This window comes from Acomys russatus, chromosome 7 (assembly GCF_903995435.1).
Source record: "Acomys russatus chromosome 7, mAcoRus1.1, whole genome shotgun sequence".
Taxonomy (NCBI): domain Eukaryota; kingdom Metazoa; phylum Chordata; class Mammalia; order Rodentia; family Muridae; genus Acomys; species Acomys russatus.
In genome coordinates, this window is record NC_067143.1 from 9,815,943 (window position 1) to 9,835,296 (window position 19,354).

Consider the following 19,354-nt stretch of genomic DNA (forward strand, 5'->3'; position numbering starts at 1 on the left):
GCTGAGACGCATTTGGCGGTGGAATCTGGGTTTCATTTCTGTTTCTGTGATAAAATACCCTGACAAAAAGGAATGTCAGAGTTTGTTACTGTTGGAAGTCAGGGAAGGAGTGAGCTGAAAATAGCTAGTATCACCTACAGCCATGTGGGTCCCCTGGTAAGGGGAGCAGGGACTGTCTCTCATATGGACTCTGTTGCTTGCTATTTGATTGCTTCTCCTTGGCAGGGCTGCCTCACCAAGCCATGGAGGAGGAGGGTGGGGGCAGAGGGGAGGATGTGCTCAGTCATGGTGACTTGATATGCTGAGGTGTGTTGGTAGGAGCAGGGCTCCCTTCTCTGAGGAGTATGGCAGAGGGAATAGGAGGAAGAGGGAGGGAGGGTGGGGGCGGGAGGGGGGTGGCTATAATCAGGATGTAGAGTGAATAAAAGTAAATAAAAATTGTTAAAAGCAGAGAGAGATTAAATCCAAGGACCCTTGCTTACACTAGGCTAGCTTGCTCTTCTGTTGTGTTCTTCAGGATCCCCTGCCTGGAGGATGGTGCCACCCACACTGGACTGTATCCACTTATATCAATTAACAATTAATATAATACCTTAAAGACAAGCCCAGAGGGCAACCTGACCTAGAAAGTTCTTCATAGGCTGCATAAGTTATTCAATGTTGCACCCATCACATTTACAGTTAATCTCAAGGAGCGCCTGTGGGTGTAGATAGCTTTGTAAGGATTACTAAAATGTGGACATTAAGTCCTCACCCTGCCAAGGTGCATTTCCCATTCAGATACTTTTCCTAAAGCAGTAATTCGAGATGATCTGAACTTCTTGGCTATGAGGACAATGGGTTATTTATGCAGCCAAAGTACCGGAGCTGGCTTAAATATACAAGAGAAAGCAATTCATTACATTTATTGTTTTAAGAATAATTTATCAAGCACCAAACTATTTTTTAAAACTTAAAAAAAATATTTTGTCATCATGGACAACATAAATGATAATTATTGGAGAAAATAGGTTCTAAGGCAATGAGCATTGAAAAAGTCTTTGCTCCCAACCTCACCTTTCTCTTTTAGGCTATTCATCTCAGATAATTTCAAATCAATCAATAATGATGGCAGCAGAAACCTCTACTGATACCAGCTATCATTTAGCACATGTCAGGGCCAAGTGCAACACCTTAAATCAATTACTTCGATTGACTGCATACAAAGTAGTGTAAAAGCATTGTTACATTTATTTTTCTTGTGTATAGAAACATTTGGATATGCCAATGCAATGCAGAGATGTATTCCCTGGGCAATAGATGTAAGGGACTATTTGGGAGCTCCAGCTTATGTTACCTAAGCAATGTCTTTGTTTCTGCAACAGCGTTCTGTGAAGAAGGGTGCAGATATGGAGGTACCTGTGTGGCTCCTAACACATGTGTCTGTCCTTCTGGGTTCACCGGAAGCCACTGCGAGAAAGGTAAGATGAATCGGACCTGTTTTTTTTTTTTCAGGTGTGTGAACAGGTGGGGGAAGCGACTCAAAGCGAATGAATGGAAACTGTTTCCCCTGGCAGAGATCTCTGTAAGCTGACTCCACACAGTGTGTTTTGATGGCAGACTTTCCAAAGCTGGTCCCCTGGTCCCCTTTTGATGACTGGATTGTGTGACAGGCTTCTTCTTTATGACTATGGAATCTCATCTACCATGCCCCATCCTGCCCCCCTCGCAATGTATCTAGCTTAGCAAGGCCAAGTCTTTTCTCTGCTATAGTTTGCTCTGTGTTTTTTTTTTTTTTTTTTTTTTTTTTGTGTGTGTGTGTGTGTGTGTGTTTATTCAGTGCTAATTACAGATAAAGCCTGGTGGACTGACCTGGCATACTTATCATCAATCTAGTAACAGGTCATTAAACAAGTGGAGTTGTAACACTCTGCTGTGTCGATGGAACCTGAATGTGCTGCATGTGTCCTTTGCATAAAACTATATTAAATAGTTCTGGCAGCAGGATTATTAGTGTGCTTGGGATTTTATTTCCAACATTGGTTTATTGGGAACATTATCATCCACGAACCCAATAATATAAGACAGTTAATATCAATATATTTCCTCTATATACACCTTTCTGTTCACGCTAAATGTGGCATTTAGACGTCTACCTCAAGATTGCCAATGCCCTATCTGTGCACGGGAGAAATTTGTAGTCCTTTGTACTAGTGTACGCGAGCCTGTTAGCAAGGGTGTCGGAGCACGCACAAGTAAACATCTAAGTTTACTTTGCCACACTTTTGTCTGAGATGTACTCATTGCGCTGTGCTTTCCTGAGTCTGGCTATCACACCTGACATGTTGCAAAATATAGCGTAGGAAAATGGGCATGAAGCTGTGTGTGTGTGTGTGTGTGTGTGTGTGTAAGGAGGTTATACTTATTGGATGCTTTAGGTAAGAAATGATACTGTTTTCTTTAATTTGTGCTTAAAAGCTTCTGAATTTACACCATGGATTTTCAAAACCAGGTCATTTACTGGGCATAGTAGCACACACCTTTATTCTCAGCATGGGGTGGGGATGCAGAGGCAGAGAGATGTCTGAGTTGGCAGCCAACCTGGTCTACATAGAGAATTTCCAGCCATTCAGGACTATACAATGAAACTCTGTCTCAAAACCACAAAACACAAAGAATTTACTTTTCTTCATTCTGGCCAACGTGTTCCATTTAACTTTCTATTCTGTACAGTTTTATACTAGCCTTTTGAAAATATGTTCAAATTTAGCAATATTAATTATTCAGTAAGGAAATTTATGAATGACTGCACCATTGCTTCTACATTTTGCGATCTCATCACCAAGCCATATAATATTTATTAAATAATAATAAATAATTGGCTCATTTTATTTTTAAGTGCCAGATTGTCTGAGAATCATGACAAGCTTGCCCTGTGGATCTTAAAGAATTCTTTCTCAATGCTAGTAGACTTTTGGATAACAGATCCTGAAAATACATTTAATTTTAATTAGATTTTTTTTAAGGAAAAAGAGAAAGGATTCTTATGCTTTATCTAGAACTGCTTTGTATCCTTGAAACTGAATCTATAAGAGCTCACAAGGCATAGAATGCTGACGATCACCGTAAAGATGCAAACACCACTGTCAATGGAGTGCTGTCCCTATACACTAATGATGTTAACCTTTTTCAATGGGTATCTTAATATTAGAAAAAAACCAAAGAGAAATATATGTTTTTTTTTTTGACAAAGTCTTGCTTAAAAGGCTTAGCTGGCTTGGAACTCCTGAGCTTGAACTCAGAGCGATCCACCTGCATCTGCCTCCTGATTGCTTGTATTAAAGTTGACCACTACCATAGTCAGCATAAGGTGTATATTTTTACACTCATTTATTCAGATGAAAATATAAAGCTGATCTGGGTTCAATAACTTTTGCAAATAGCCCAAACTGGGAGGATTATTCAAGTTAACACCCCGTAGCCTTTGCTTCTCAGGGACAGTGAATGGTATTCTTGTTAAAATATAGATACTTCATTTGGAGTATAGCATTAAGAGGATGTGGAAACAAAACAGGAAAGTCCTAATATAAGTTACAATGGTCAATTATATTATAAATAATATTCAATGTCAAATGTTTAACTGTGTAAAGAATACAATGCCTAAATTCAAAAGTTCAACTAACACTTCCAGCAAACTGTCTGAATGGGAAATATTGATAAGGAGCGAGAGGTTTTGGAGTGTGTTTTTAATGCAATAAAATAATACATTCTAATATTTAAATGCAGTTAGTGGTGTAAAGTAAAAATGAGGGGGTACAATATGAGAAATACATTTTGCCTAAAACAAAACAAAAATAGATAGATCTATTCCCTCCAAGGATGAGAGAGCATTGAGGATGAAGGAGCCAAATCGGGCTTGAGCCATGTGACGGGGAGGAGGGAGAAACACTGCCTTCCAGATGCAGCAGGCTGTAGAAGTCACGAGCACAGTGACTCTGTGGTTATCTGCACCAATGCTGAACACATAGAACCAAAGACATGAATGTGGGATGGGAATAGTTGGGAAGAGGAAGCTGTGGCTAATGGTGAGAGAGGGAATAAGAAAAGGCAAAGGGGAGCGAATGAGACCACACATACACTGTGTACATATAAGAATCTGTCAGAAAGAAAAATTTTATCTATCTATGTATCTATCTATCTATCTATCTGTCTATCTATATCTGTACTGCACTGATTTCCTTAGACTAGGGGAATTAGAACATAAGGAATGGTTCAAAAAATGTGCATTACTGAGTAGCTCTGTGCACTGAGTAGCTCTGGGTACTTCAGAATAAAACATAGGCTCTACTGCATACTTTAAGATTACAAATCATGGAGGGGACATCACTACACAGAAGGGCCATGGTCCGTCAGTAGCAGCCCATGGAAGGTCCTGTGGATTTTTTTTCCTTCCCTTTGTTCTCTTTTCCACTCAGTAATTTAATGTTTGAAACAACCCTTACACTTTGGCCCCTAATGTGCAGCACAACAAAGTGGGGGTATAGAGAGAAGGACATCCACAGCAGAGGCAGGAAGGAAGTGCTCTTTAGATAAATATTAAAGTTGTAAGCAGCAATTCCCCAAGCTTGAGTTCTCCCTACTTCTCACATCGAAAAGATTCGTTAATGTAAAAAGCTTCTGTGCGTGATGGTTCCCTGAGCACATGCATGCATTTAATACCGGCCAGGGTTCTATGTGATTCTTCATAGACAGGATCAAATGTGTGTTTTTCCAATTAGTTGTGCGCAAAGGATCTGGGTGAATGGTTTGGTGATCACTGCAATCTGGGTCCTGTCTGGGCTGAGTCATTTTGTAGTATTGTTCGTTAGCTGTGAGCATCAAGTCTATTGGCTGCTGCAAAGTCCTGCTGTTCATGAGAATCAGAGAGACGATGGCAACATGTAGGTGCACTGTCTGAGCCTGGGGCTCCATTACACTCAACCCTCTGTGTTACTGCAGGACCAAATGGTCTTATTTGAGCCACTTACAATTACACGTGTGTATCTGGCTCCTCTGGTTACTGGCGTTTCCCTCCAATGTTTATGGTATATAGCCTTTCAAAATTCAAGTGCACTTGTTTCGTTTGCTGACGTTGTTCTTTTAAATAAAACGTTGGCTGTAATGGACTATAATGGAATGAAATGACGGAATCCATTCGTTGATGTGAGCTTGTTTGACTTCATGTCTTCCTAACCCCATTCAAGATAGACAAACATTTTGTCCCTGCTGTTTCCCGGACATGTCACATTAGCTTTAAATTTACCCTTTGGTTTTTTCTCTTTGTGCACTTGGCATGATTCAGGTTCATCAACTTGGAGATTCATATAGAGTAAGAGGATTATAGTGCTACCGTACTTCTTTTTTTAAAAATATATTTTATTAATTTATTCATATTACATCTCAATTGTTATCCCATCATTTGTATCTTCCTATTCCTCCCTCCCTCCTATTTTTCCCTTACTCCCCTCTCCTAGGACTGTGATTGAGGGGGACCTCCTCCCCTTGTATGTGCTCATAGGATATCAAGTCTCTTCTTGGTAGCCTGCTATCCTTCCTTACCAGAAAGTGGGACAGAGGGGAGGACATCCTATTGGGACTCTAGGTGAGAGAAGCATGGGAGAATGGGGAAATAGAAGGATCCAGAGGGTCCTAGAAACCTACAAGAAGAATATTATGATGGCCCAGGGGTCCTGCTCAAACTATGGCACCAGCCAAGGACAATACATGCAGTAAACCTCGAACCCCTACCCAATGGACAGGAAATCCTTCACAGTTGAGTGGAGAGTGGGGTCTGACTTTCACACAAACTCTGGTGCCCCATATTTGGCTATTGTACTTCTTATCTATCCCCACAGATTAATGCATCTCTTAGCCCTCATCAGAGAAGTTTGTTTTATAGTAGTTGGTTATTAATACAGAGAGTCCGAGCTAGGCAACATGCAGAGAATAAGAGACTGAGGAAGATCAGCTTTAAATGGGGCTTTTATATTACTCTTTCCTAACAAAACTATGGGATTCCCTTGGAAGATGCCACAGGGAATAGATGTTGGTAGCAGAAAAGCATTTTTCAGATATCGCAGCACAATTACACGTGGATTCACAGCAGCAATATGCAGGAGACTTGTACAGGACCCAGCTTGCATGGGGGTAGGGCTTACAGAGTTTCACGCCCTAGTTGAGGGACTATTAGGAATTGATGGCTGCTGGGGAACAAAGAGTCAGTTTTCTTTGGAGATGCCATGTGTGAAAAACCTCCCCATGGGGGAATACATGATCACAGAGGCAACACTAAGTGACTCGGTTTATATATGTACATGAAGTTGGAAGGCAAAAGTACAGGCTTTATCTATGGAAGTTCTAATTCCCTGCCCCTTAGTGGCTTGGTGGCCTGGCCACACTGCCAAGTGATTAGGACCCTCATCCCAATCTTATCCCCAGTTCTGGGAACCCTCTGCCAAGATTTAACTTCACCTTTGCCCTGGCATGTGTTGGGGGGAGGCTCAGAAACAGGCGCTGAGACTCCCAGAGCTGCACCAGACACCAGCTGCTATGTTCCCACTCCTCTGGAGAGTGAGTGCTTCTAGGTGTTCTTGAAGTCTCCTACCCCACACCTCATGCCAGGTGAGTTCAGAAGTGAAGTCCTTCTTTTCTTGACAGTGAGATCTTGGCAACTAGCCTTCCTCCAAGGAAGCATGCCCCCCCCCCCCACCGCCCCGGATTTCCAGGCTTGTGTTCAGCTAGCTGAAAGGCAAGGGCTGCTTGATATAAGTCCAGTTCTTTACCTGTGTTGTAAATGTGGTTTGGGACTCAACACTGGGATCTGAAAGTTCTTAAAACTATTACATTATCATCTTCCAGAACCTTAACATGGGGGGAATCCAAATTTATCATGCTATTACAATGTAACTCAATAAAGTTTGATAAATAAATGACTGTGTAGATGAGGACTCTAAGTGTCACAAGATCTATCTAGTCATTATATTTCATAGATGCTAAGTTATAACTCCAACATTAACTGTATATAAAGGCTGCCTTAGACAGGGTTACCACAGGGAGGATGAGGATGGAGAATGCCGTCAGGAGACTTGGAAGAAGAATTTGAAAATTTGGGGCTGTATCTGGTAGCAGTGTCAGCAGTCATTTCTGTAAAGCTGTTAGCACCTCCGCTATACAGAAAGGAGCCAATCACTTTAACAGATTGATATTCACCATAAAATAAATGAAGGCTATTAGGAATTACCTTGTCTAGGCTGCATTGCAGAAAATAATAGCTATTTAAGGTGGCAGGCAGCTCTTGCCTCCCACCAGGCAAGCCTGCACCACTGAACTGTGAAAGTCAAGAGTTTGATTCAGAGTCTCATTTTTAATCCTGTGTTCTGGAAAACATGCACATTGCTGTAATGTGAAGGGTACCAGCTAAACAGAAAGGAGGGCGGTTTTCTGTGACCCCATGACCATCCAGAACCCAGAGTTACTAACTTACCTTAGCACATTTTGTAAGCCTTTGTGTCTGAGAATATGTACCACACTCTAGATCACGTAGGGGTAGGGAAAGGCTAACTACAGCCCCAAGCTAGACCCAGAAGAAATACAACTCAGGACTTGCTTCACTCTGTGCTAGTCAAGTTTAATGGTTAGAAAAGGCAGCGATCTGATGAAAGTGTTCAGTTTGGCTCAAAATAGGATGGATCAAAGAGCAAGATCTATGCATTTCTCCTGGTGCTGGCTTAAACGATAAGCAGTTTCTGATGCCAAGAGGTAATGCGGTTTTATCACAGCCTCTGGTTTAACAGAGACCTCAAAATTATCTGTGGATGAGTGCCGTTTTAACCAAGTAGACGGAGTCCACGAGGAGCGATCCTGGAAGATTATTGTATTAAAGGATGCCTTGCTCAGAGAATCTTTCCTGACCTCCCTAGTCCTTAAAAGATAAGCGTCAAGTTCTATAGCTTGATATATAAGGACCTGTGTGATTAAACCTTTGCCTCTCTGTCTCTTGCTTTATCCCCACCTCTTCTCAAGTCTCAAAGTTTAGACCATTTTAAACTACTCCCGATCACTGAAGAGCTCTGTATGTTTTCATATCGCCGAGCTTCTCCTCCTCCTCCTCCTTCTTCTTCATGTAATTGTTCTCTTTGCCTATACCACACACAGGCTTAAATATTTATAATGAATGTGTGTAATGTCCAATAAGAGGAATGTCTGGCTATTGAAAGTCCCTGACAATTCAAAACCAACTCATGTGCTTACATCCTTTCCAGTATTTTCATATTCTTTGTGATTAGGGACTAAGTCCACCTATATCTTTTTTATTGCCCACCCAAACCATTTAACTGATCCTTTAAAATTCACATAGAATCTGTGCTGGATACTTTTTTTTTTCCTTAAAGATAGGTTTATTTATTTATTTATTTATTTCATATACAGTGTTCTGCCTACATGTATATCTGCACACCAGAAGATGGTACCAAATCTCAATATAGATGGTTGTGAGTCACCATGTGGTTGCTGGGAATTGAACTCAGGACCTCTGGAAGAGGAGTCAGTGCCTTTAACTGCTGAGCCATCTCTCTAGCCCCCTTGCGCTGGAGGAAGGACCCTCAATTGAGAAAATTCCTCCATAAGATGGGGGTAGGTTCAAGCAGGCCTGTAGGGCATTTTTAAAATTAGCTATTGATGAGGGGGGAAGGGAGAGAATGCAGCTCATTGTGGGTGGGCGGTCCTGGTAGCTATAAGAAAGCAGGTTGAGGAAGCCATGGAGACAAGCCAGTAAGCGAGCTTCTGCTCCAGATTTTGCCTCGCCTGAGATACTGCGCTAACTTCCTCTGGTGATGAGCTGTGATATGGAGGTATAAGCAAAACAAACCATTTCCTCCCCAAGTTGCTGTTGGTCGTGGTGTTTCATCACAGCAATAGAAATCCTAATTAAGATAGCATCCCATAGAAACCCTAATTAAGATAGCATCCAAACTTCATGTGATGCTTTCTCCTAAATCCTTTGGGAACAATGTTATCATTATTTCTCATATAGGTACTGATGGAGAATTACTAACCCCTTCCCTTCCACTGTTAAATACACTTATAGACTATTTAGCAGGAGGCATATTGTGCCATTGTTAAAAGATAACTCTGATTTCATTCTCTGCCCCAAGTTCTCCGACGCCTGCTCTCATGTAGAAAAAGCCAAGCTTGTTGCAGTGGCCGGCCTACAGACAACAGTCTCTTACTCAAAGACCAGGCCTTCGGAGAGCTTTGCCACCGCTTTCCTAAAAGCCTTGTGCTGGATTTAGCCCTAGACTCTAACACCTGCATCCTTTGGTTTAATCATTTTCTGACTCAGTGGAGTGTATCGCTTCGCTGTCTTGCCGTTATCTCTTTCCTCCTAGTGAGGTGAACCAGTGTCAATGTCTGCAGTTCAGCTCTCAGAAACAGTCCCTGTAGCCTGGTTCACACTCAAGGCATATTTACTGAGCGAAGGAGCTTGTGGGTCAGTAGGCTTCTTTTATACCAAGTAGGGATCATCTCATGACATCCATGTCACATGCATTCAGCAGTGGTTAGCAGGCACACATGTGCTGGCTGCTTATGCGGCCATTTCTCTAGTTCCTATTCTAAGACCCACCAATGGCTGATGTTCCCGAGGTGGCTGTGTGCCAGAGTTGCTTAAGTACTAAAATGGCTGAGAAGAGTGTTACCATCATCACTCTTGTCTGTTAGGTGAGGGAACTGAGGTTTGAAGGGACTGACATGTTGGAAATCACACAAATGGAATTGGGGTGTTTATCTGCAGCACAATATGCAGTTTCTGTTGCTTTTAGTTTGACTTATTTGCATTATTAAAAGTATTCTTGAAAATAATCTATTTTTCTTTTGTTTAAATCACTATCATTTCTGTCTTATCAGTTTTTACAACAATTAGCAGAGCTTTAATCTAGCAAAGATTTGATAACTGTCATGCTTATTCTCAAATTTTACAATAACACTGGTTGCAGAAAGAGGCAAAAAAGGCAGATAGGAAATTTTTATAAAATATTAGAAAATTTTAATGAAATATACAAAGCATGTAGGAGTCACACAAACCCTAACTATATAGCTCAGTGGATTTATTTATTTTGAGCCAGCAGCTCATGTGCTTCAGGCCGCCCTCGAACACTCAGCACCACTGAGGATGACTTTGAATTTCTGGTCCTGCTGCTTCTACTTCCAGTGATCTGGAAAGACAGACATGAGTTCCCAGTTTGTGCTGTCCTGGGACTGAACCTGGGGCTTCAGGCAGTTCAGGCAATCCCTTTGCCACCTGAGCTGCGTGCCCAACTCCCGTTCCTCTTTTAAATTAGTGGCACTATTCTCCATGTAGATGATGTTTAGTGCAAGTAATTATTAATAACCATACCAGATCTCCTTTTACGGTCCTTTGAATAATAAGATTATTTTTAGTTGGAAAGTTACAACTCAATAAGTTTTTTTTAAACTAAAAGTAGGACATTATCTCATTCCCCAAAGGCCCCTCTTTGGTCTTCTCCAAACATTCTGCCTAAAGGACCACAGCCCATGTTTTCTTGGCTTTTTGAATTGCTTTGAGAGATCAGTTACTATTCTGATGTGTTTGCTTTATATTCTTGTTTTGACATCTTGACTATAACATGGCATGAGTAGGTTATTCTGTGATCATGTCTATTTGGTTTTTGTTTTGTTTTTCTATACTTGATTTTTAAATTTTTTATTATTATAATTTATTCACATTACACCCAGATTGTAATCCACTTGCTCTTATCTTCCTGTTCCTACCCTCCCCACCCCTCCAATCTATTCCCCTTCCCTATACCTAGGACAGGTGGGGTCCTCCTCCCCCACCGTCTGACCACACCCCATTTGGTCTCATATGGATAGTGTGCATCCACCTCCTCTGTGTTCCCACAGGGCCTCTCCTCCAAGGGGGGAGTGATCAAATCCTGGGGCCCAGAGATCTTGTCAGAGGCAGTCCCCTGCACCCCTTCCCCATGTGGAGAATGAGCTGTCCATTGGCTTCAGCTGGAGAGGGCGTTTACGTTCTCTGTTTGCACTGTCCTTGGTTGGTGTATCAGCGTGTGCAGGCCCCCGTTGGTCCAGCTCTGTCAGCCTTGACAGTTACCTTGTGGAGCTCCTGACCATTCTCACCCCCTGCCCCTTTCTTTCCTCCACCATCTCTTTCATACAATTCACAGCTCTTCCTCCAGAGTCCAGCAGCAAGTCCCAGTATCTGACCCTATTCCCTGTCGGGTGGAGTCTCTCAGACGATATCCATGTTGGTCTAATGTCCACTTATGAATATATAACATGTGTGTCTTTCTGGGTCTGGGTTACCTCACTGAGGATGATCATTTCTAGCTCCATCCATTTGCCTGAGAATTTTTAAATTTCCTAGATTTTGATAGCTGAATAGTATTCCATTGTTTAAATGTACTAGCGTTTCTTTTTGCTGATGATTGGACGTGTGTGTTTTCTTCCCTATCCTCCGTCTGTGACCTTCTTCGTTCTCCCTGGTGCAGCAGATCAGTGGCCATTGCTTTCTTTGTATTTTCCTTGACTCGTTGAGGGTTTTTCCCCTTTATATGTTTTCAAAAACCTCAGTTTTCTTGTTTATTTTTCCATCCATTGGACTTTTCTCCTATCTTGCCGGTTTCCTTACTCGTTTTATAGACTTTATTCTTAGTGGCGCTAGCTTTCCTTTCTAAGTCCTAGTGTAAATTCATCTGCTTTATCACATCTGTCTTGGGGGTCACTGACTATCTTTGGAGGAGCCATGTCTATTTTTTAAATGTCTCTTGGGTTCCAGTGTTGTGATTTGGGCATTGGCATTTTGATTATCTCTTCCAGTTTTATGTGGGAATCATCTTGTTCAACAATCTCCTTTCAAGAACTCGGGTGTCCAGCCTGCTCTGGGATGAGGCTTTGACTTCTGCCCTCGAGGCAGCCACAGGGCTTCATGTCATTTGTCTTTTTTTTTTTTTTTTTTTTTCCCTTTCAAACTCCAGCTATCCAGTCAATCTATGGATTTGTGAAATTATTTCTCCTTTTCTCTTGCTCCAAACTCCTCTCGATACTTTCTTATGTTCTACCATAGTACCCAGATTTTCCCTTTCTTGCTTTGAGGAGAAGAGGCACTATAGAGGTGGGGGAGGAGGGTGCTGGGTGACTTTTCCCATTGGAGGGGACAGTGACTAGATCTCCGGGTCTGTACCACGCCTGCTAGGTCGCTTTTCTCCTTGTTCTATTCCTTCTGTATGACTCATGTTTTCATCCATCTTATTTAGTATTGTATTATTTTTTGGGTATGGTTGGAATTTTCCTCTCTCTTCTCTATTTATTGAAGTACTAAGGTATATTTTCTGTTTGACTGTCACTTCCTAAATGTTCTTCTGCTGTAACCACTTCTCTTATCTAGTGCTTTTTCTTTTCTTTTTTGTTTGTTTTTGTTTTTGATTTTGGGTGTTTTTTTTTTTTTTTTTTTTGCTTTAGTGTGTGTGTGTGTGTGTGTGTGTGTGTGTGTGTGTGTGTGTGTGTATGTGTGGGAGATGTTTGAAGATAATGGCAAGATCTTCTGTTTCATGATTCCTTCCTGGCATCTGCTTTGTTTAGTTCATCCTTTTCTGCTAATTTGCTTTTTCTTGGGCATCTTTGCTTTTTCACAGGCACCCTTACCTTGCTGCTCACATTTTAGGAAGAACCATTAAGCATGTTGATTTTTAAACTCATTTTGTCTTTGTGACATGAGAATTCATTGAATTTTCAGAGATTAATCCCCCATTACCCGGGAAGGAAATTATTAAATTTGTAGATGCATTAAATGTGGTTGTTGGTATTCCTAGAGCCAACTGGGCTGCAAAAGGCAAGAGTTGAAAAGTGCGGCATATAAATTCTCACTTGGTGTCCCTCGGTGCTGTGGTTGTACTTCTGTTCTCATCCATCTGGGTTTGTGGTACCCTATGCTGCGAACAGTGCTCTAGCATCTGCTACACTGAGAAAGGCAGGAGACGGGCTTGGATGAATGAAAAACTCTGAGGAATGTACTGCTTTTAAAATCTAATTTCAAGTTAATTTTCCTCATTTAGCCCCGCTGTTTCTCATAGTTGTGAGGTAACGGCACCATCCATCCTGAGATCCGAGGTGTAAATTAGAAAGCTTTGGGCTTTCTCCTCAGTTGGGTTCTGAGCTATTTTTCTTATGTCTTCCAGTTGAATTAGCACTCATCTATCTCTTTTCTAGTTTCCAAAATTATGTTGCCCTTGTGTCCTCTCCTGTATGCTTTACTCTCAAGGCCTCAGACCTTTGTGATTTATTTTTACTATGTAGTTATTAGTGTTTGAAGGATAAAACAGGAGTAAATGTGCATATTTAACCCAGTGTGTTCAATTTGAAGCCAGGCCCTCTGTTCTAAAATTGTGTTTGACAACCCCTGAAGAAAATGTCTTAATGAATGCTAACCAATGGGAAGATTTATATTATTACTTTGAAAATAATCAGAAAATACAAATGTTTCCTCTTTCAGAGGATTTAATTAGGCTAAGGGAGAGGATGAGATTTTCTAAGTATCCCATCTCAATGACTCCTTAAAAATTATTAGGAGAGAAGGCTTGAGAAGATGACGATTTTCCCTTTGGAAACAGAATATCCACCGAATTTCAAAGACCAGTACAGCATTATTTAAGATGTTAAATGTCTGAACTGTTCTTTTAAATTTTCAGGATGTTCTAGGAACAAATTATTATTCCACTAAGGATGCTAAAGTTGGGCTTAAGAAAAAAATTATTGAAGGTGATTTGACATTAAATTTCGTCTGAAATATAATTTCCAATTATTTGGAAGAAATGGTTTCAATGGTTTGGGAAATGACCAAAGGAGTGTAAATAAGGGAAAACAGTAAATGGGAATTGCCATGTGTAATTGGGGTTGAAGGACAGTCAAGGCAGCACAGATGTGAGCATTGAGGTCAGCCTCACTTGGCGTCATTAATGATCTGGAAGAAGGAGGATTCAACAAGTTAATTAAATCTACAGAAGGTCCTTTCAGGAAGTTACAGATACCAAGAGAACCAAGAAATAATAGACAAAAACCAGGAGGGTCAAGAGCTACAATAGCTGCGGGCACAGAAGAGCACAATTAAAATTTGAAGGAATAATTATAATTGAATACATCTCATTCCCTGAAAGGGGGAGTTAAAGTACAGTCAATTAATAGTGCACAGGAAACGGGAGCTATTGGAAGTCCTGCAGGCTGATGAGAGACCCATTTATCTGCTAGAACAGGGCTTTCTGAATTTAGAAACAAATTCATTTAATAAAAGAAAATATGCTTTTGGTGAATTTATTTATTTATTTTTGTTAATACAGAAATGAGTTGGCTAGTTTCCTTTATGAATTTGTCTAATCTTCAGAAGTGCTTATATATTAGCATGGTAGAATACTTTGATTCTCATGTCAATTCTATAGGACCAGACATTCCCCAGATGAAAGAAACAAGAGCCTATCAAATGCCAGAAAAGTCACCTATGGTCAAGGTTATATGAGCCTACTGACTGTACTATGTTACAAGGTCCCCACAGAATATTAACTGATAGGTAAAAAGGTGTGTGTGTGTGTGTGTGTGTGTGTGTGTGTGTGTGTGTGTGTGTTCATTTTGATCATTCTATTGGATTTTATGGATTAAATATAAGCAGAAAAGTACTTTCTTCTGGGATTGTTATTGACAGAGCTGTCCTCATAGGTAAAATGTGTGACCAGAGGTCATTCTTCAATTTGCAATAATGACAAGGCAATTGTCTTAAAGGGAGGTGTGTATGATACCTTGATAAATTGATTAGTGGTCTTGGGAGTTGAAATATATCAGCTAATTAACATATAGCAAGCATTACAAAATTGTGTACTGCATTTGGCATGACCACTGTATTTGAGAATAGAACCCCAGCACCACAATTTAAAAATTTTTATCTTTGTGAGGGGATCATACATGTTTGAATATTCAGGTAATATACATGCTCAATCAGATTACATATTAAAAGTCCATCTATCAGCTGAGATTTCTCCACCATAGAAGAAAACAGAATTATCAACTCTATTTCTGTAGGTCACACTGTCCCCAGTTTTGGTAGGTCACTGGTGCAGCTGGCCATATTTGGAGTTAGTTATGACATATGAGAGCATTTAAAGGAGTTGGAAAGAATGAATAAAAGGGTTTTGCTTAGAAATGGTTCAATGGGAACCTTTTTTCATTATGTATACTCAGATGTTATCACATCCTTGGAAATAGGAAGATGGAAAGATGAACATTTACACAGGAGTGTGAGCAAAGGATGAGGGAGAAGAAGCCATACAAAAAGGGGTTTGGGTGCTTGATGCTGTAGCTTTTCTGCTCTTCTTCCTGCTCTGACCATTGACCCTCCCAGTGGAGACTGGCTTGGTGCACCTTATAGGAAGGAGCTGGTTTGAACTAAAATTCAGTTGCACTGAGGAATGTCCATTGTCTCCTCTAGAGGCAGGCCCGGTAGATTCTGAAATTGTCTTCAGAAAAGTGACTGAGTATTCCTTCTGACCTGTGAACTTCAGTTAGCCAAATAAGATGTATAAAAAAATGATAGAGTTTCAGCTTAGGGATGAGAGATCTAAAATGCTCCTTCTATCTTTGCCTATAGATAGTAGAGCTAATGCTACCAATAAAAGAACCCTGGAAGAACTTAACTATGACAGATTGGAATCGTAGCTATTACTGTAGTAGCAGCAGTTTTTCTGTCACTCAGTACCATAGGAGAAATATCACACGCCATGACATGAGTATAGAACCTTGGAAGCCATGAAATATTAAAGGTATAATTCTATTTTTTGACATCTGTGGAAATTACATTGGCCTCTCTGAAAACAACACCTGAATCAAGTCTCAAATATGAAGAAGAGAATTGAAACAAAACAAAACAAAACAAAACAAAACAGAAAAGCAACAATCAATCCTCAAAATCAACCAGATTTGAGAATCTATTGACTAAGGAAAACAAACAAAAATATTAGCTGAGATGACAGTAAGGCTAAAGAGGCCAGATCAATTTGTAGGCACATTAAATGTCTTTTCAATACTGTCTTCGATCACAGTGGCAAGTAGCTGGTGGTTTGCTTGAAGCAGCTTTCAGTTGTATGTGCTTAGAACAGAGCAGCCTGCATCACATACATGGCTTCTTGCTCTAGTGGCTTGTCATCAAGAGCTCTGTAATGCAGGAAGCCATTCCCATGGGTTTGCCCACCACACACAATGGGAGAAAAGTCTATGAGGAACCAAGATTGTAGGCCGTAGTTGTGGGTGTAGCTACTTTCTAAAGAGATTTCCCAATGCTCACAATTGAATTTGCCACTTTTGTCTATTTCTCAATGCATTCACATGTAACAAATTATACACACACTAGCCTGCCTCATTTAGTTAAGGGCAAATGGTTTCAGCGTGCCAGGCACAGGCTAAAACTGACAGATCATTTCTGAAAGAAAGACTCAAACCCACAAGAGTTGGCAGTAAGGACACACTTGAAGAGCCTCAGGTATTTGTTTATCCCACACGTGGCTTTTCTCTTTAAGTTTCTTAAGTATTGAGAGGGCAGGGGCCAGGGCAATGACGAAACCCTGCCTGCATTCACACATGCTGAGTTCTTGCTGGATAAATTCTTTGAACACATTCAGATCACCAGATGTCAGTGGAGATGAAAAAGGCACATTAAATCATTATAAGTACATGACTTGAGAGCAATCACTTGTGTAGGAGAGGCATAAGGCACCTGGGTGGGCTGTGAAGGGATGTCGCCTTCCATTTCTTAGAAGAAGAATCCACAAAAGGTTAGAAAATGACAGTCACGTCGCTCTAATCTTAAAGGGTGACTGGGAGACATCCACCTCAAGAAGAGAAATACGGTGGGCACAGAAATGTGAGTAAAATTCCATGCTCTGTAACTATGGGGCATGCCTTAGAAAAGACAGATGACCTGGCCTGAAAGGAAGGGTAGGGCCTTGCTTATTTGTATTAACCTCAGATTATAGTGGTATTAATCATCGCACTCAGCTGCAGCACACCACAGGGCCGTCATCTTGTGTTTCCCTTCCTGCAAGCTTAATCTGTTCTGTTTCTCAGTCATATTCTCTTTGCACTTCATCACACAAGCTCCTAATATATCACAGGTGTTTACATACTTGAATGTGTTCCTCCAAATGTGACTTTTTATTTTGGAGGTGTAGGTCTATAATTCATGTAGGTGGCATAATCCCTTATTTATTTATTTATTTGTTTGTTTGTTTGTTTGTTTGTTTGAGACAAGGTATCTCTGTGTAGCCTTGACTATCTTGGACTTGCTTTGTAGATCAGGCTGGCCTCAAACTCACAGTGATCCACCTGCCTCTGCCTCCCAAGTGCTGGGATTAAAGGCGTGCAACACCACTGCCTGGCCAATCCCTTATATTTTATGATGACCCAATCTCTTAAAAATCTCCACTTTTTTGTTTAAATATAAGGTTTCTGTGAGTTGCCTGATGTCTTCAAAGTCAGCTGGCTCCTCTGATCCACTCGCTTTACAGTGGTATGTGTGCTTCCACCATGATTTCTCACAAGCGTCATTCTCCCTCTAACATAACAAATGCTACTGTGAACAGACTCTGGCTTCTACCTTTATGGGCCTGTGCTCCCTTGACACATGGCCCCCTAACAGCATCAAAGGGTACAATGAAAATATGAATTGTATTTGACTAAACACGGCCAGACTATCTGCATAGAAGCTGCATAAGATTACATTCTATGGGCATTGCTATGCAGGCGTTCATGTAATAAGTGTGAACCTGCTCACACGTGCCACCATGGCCCTTTTTAGCTTTACATGGTTGGTGATCATCTGTCTGTCTGTCTGTTTGTCTGTCTGTCTGTCTGTCTCCTTCTTTTTCTAACCGATCTTCTTTCATTTATCTGCCAGCTATCTAGCTAGCTATCATGTCTTTGTTATTGTCATATAGTCATTTATTTTTCTGTTTGGCCTATCTAATCTATCTCTCATCTATTTACCTGTAATCTCTTACATCTGTTTACATATGATCTCTCACATCTCTATCATGTGCCATTTTCTGTCAAGTATCTTTTATCTGTTTATATATATTGTCTATCAATTGTCTATCATTTTTGTCATCTGTCATCTCTCATCTATATTTCTATCTACTTATTTACCTACATTGCTATATATACTCTATAACAAATGTTATAAATTTTATAAATAAGTATTTACATGGACATATAATTATTGAAATATGTATGTATGTATGTATGTATGTATGTAACAGATAATTGTTTAATTTTGATTTCACTAAGTCAAGATGAGTGTAAGTATTTATCCCTATGCTTCCTAGTCTGTTAGTTTTCCTTTGTAACCTGCCTCTTGACTTTCTTTGCTATTTCCAAATGTTCCTCTTACTTTTCTCCTTATGATTAAGACTGGAACATAGGAGAGTATAGAGGGATGGCGAGAGAGAGAGAGAGAGAGAGAGTTAAGTAGTGGTAAAGACGCATCTCATCTTGTTTTCTGTATAAGATCAGTTGCTTCTTCACTGACTATGTCTGTTGTGAAGTTTTGACGTTTCACTTCCTATATCAAAGGCCTGCCCCTTTCTGGGCTGTTGAATTTCATGGGACACACTGGAGAGCACTGACAAGACACAGCTATAAAGACTACACTAAGTATTAGACTGCTGTCATTGGAAAAATACATAAATATGCTTAACTTACAGCGTCTGGGACACAGCCTATGATGGTGGAGCAGAACTATGTCAGCAGAAACATCTGGCAGCTCACAGCTTCAGAGAACAATAATAGAAAGCACACTGGGGAGTGTGTGAATCTTTTTAAAACCTCAAAGCCAGCCTCCAGTGACACACCCCCTCTAGCAAGGACCCACCCCCCTAACCCTTCCCAAACAGTTCCACAAACTGAGGACCAACCCTTCAAGTATATAAGCTTATGGGGGCCATTGTAATTTGAATTAAGGCACACTTAATGAGCATTGTCTGCTCTATTTGAATACAAATACTTGTCTGTGTTTGCTGAACTACGAGATAGAATGGAGGCTGGAGAGATGGCTCAGCAGTTCTGAGCACTTACTGCTCTTCTAAAGGGTCTGCGTGGGTTTCGCTCCCAGTACCCACATGGTAAATCCAGTTCCTGGATTTGATGTCCCCTTCTGGCCTCTGTGGGTATTCATGTGGTACATATACAAACGTTCAGGTATAAACACATACGCATGAAATAATACATCATAAATAAATATTTCTATGAGCAACAGAATGCATGTCAA

The 19,354-nt window shown here is 40.6% G+C and overlaps 1 protein-coding gene across 2 annotated transcripts in view; it reads left to right on the plus strand.

Annotated features, from left to right (window-relative positions):
* Positions 1 to 19,354, plus strand: part of Nell1 (neural EGFL like 1) — an 884,393-nt gene that overhangs the window by 684,670 nt on the left and 180,369 nt on the right. For both annotated transcript variants that reach the window (XM_051148614.1, XM_051148615.1), the window contains exon 15: positions 1,365 to 1,460. In XM_051148614.1, coding sequence (XP_051004571.1) covers positions 1,365 to 1,460 — 96 coding nt within the window. The remainder of the gene's footprint in view (positions 1 to 1,364; positions 1,461 to 19,354) is intronic.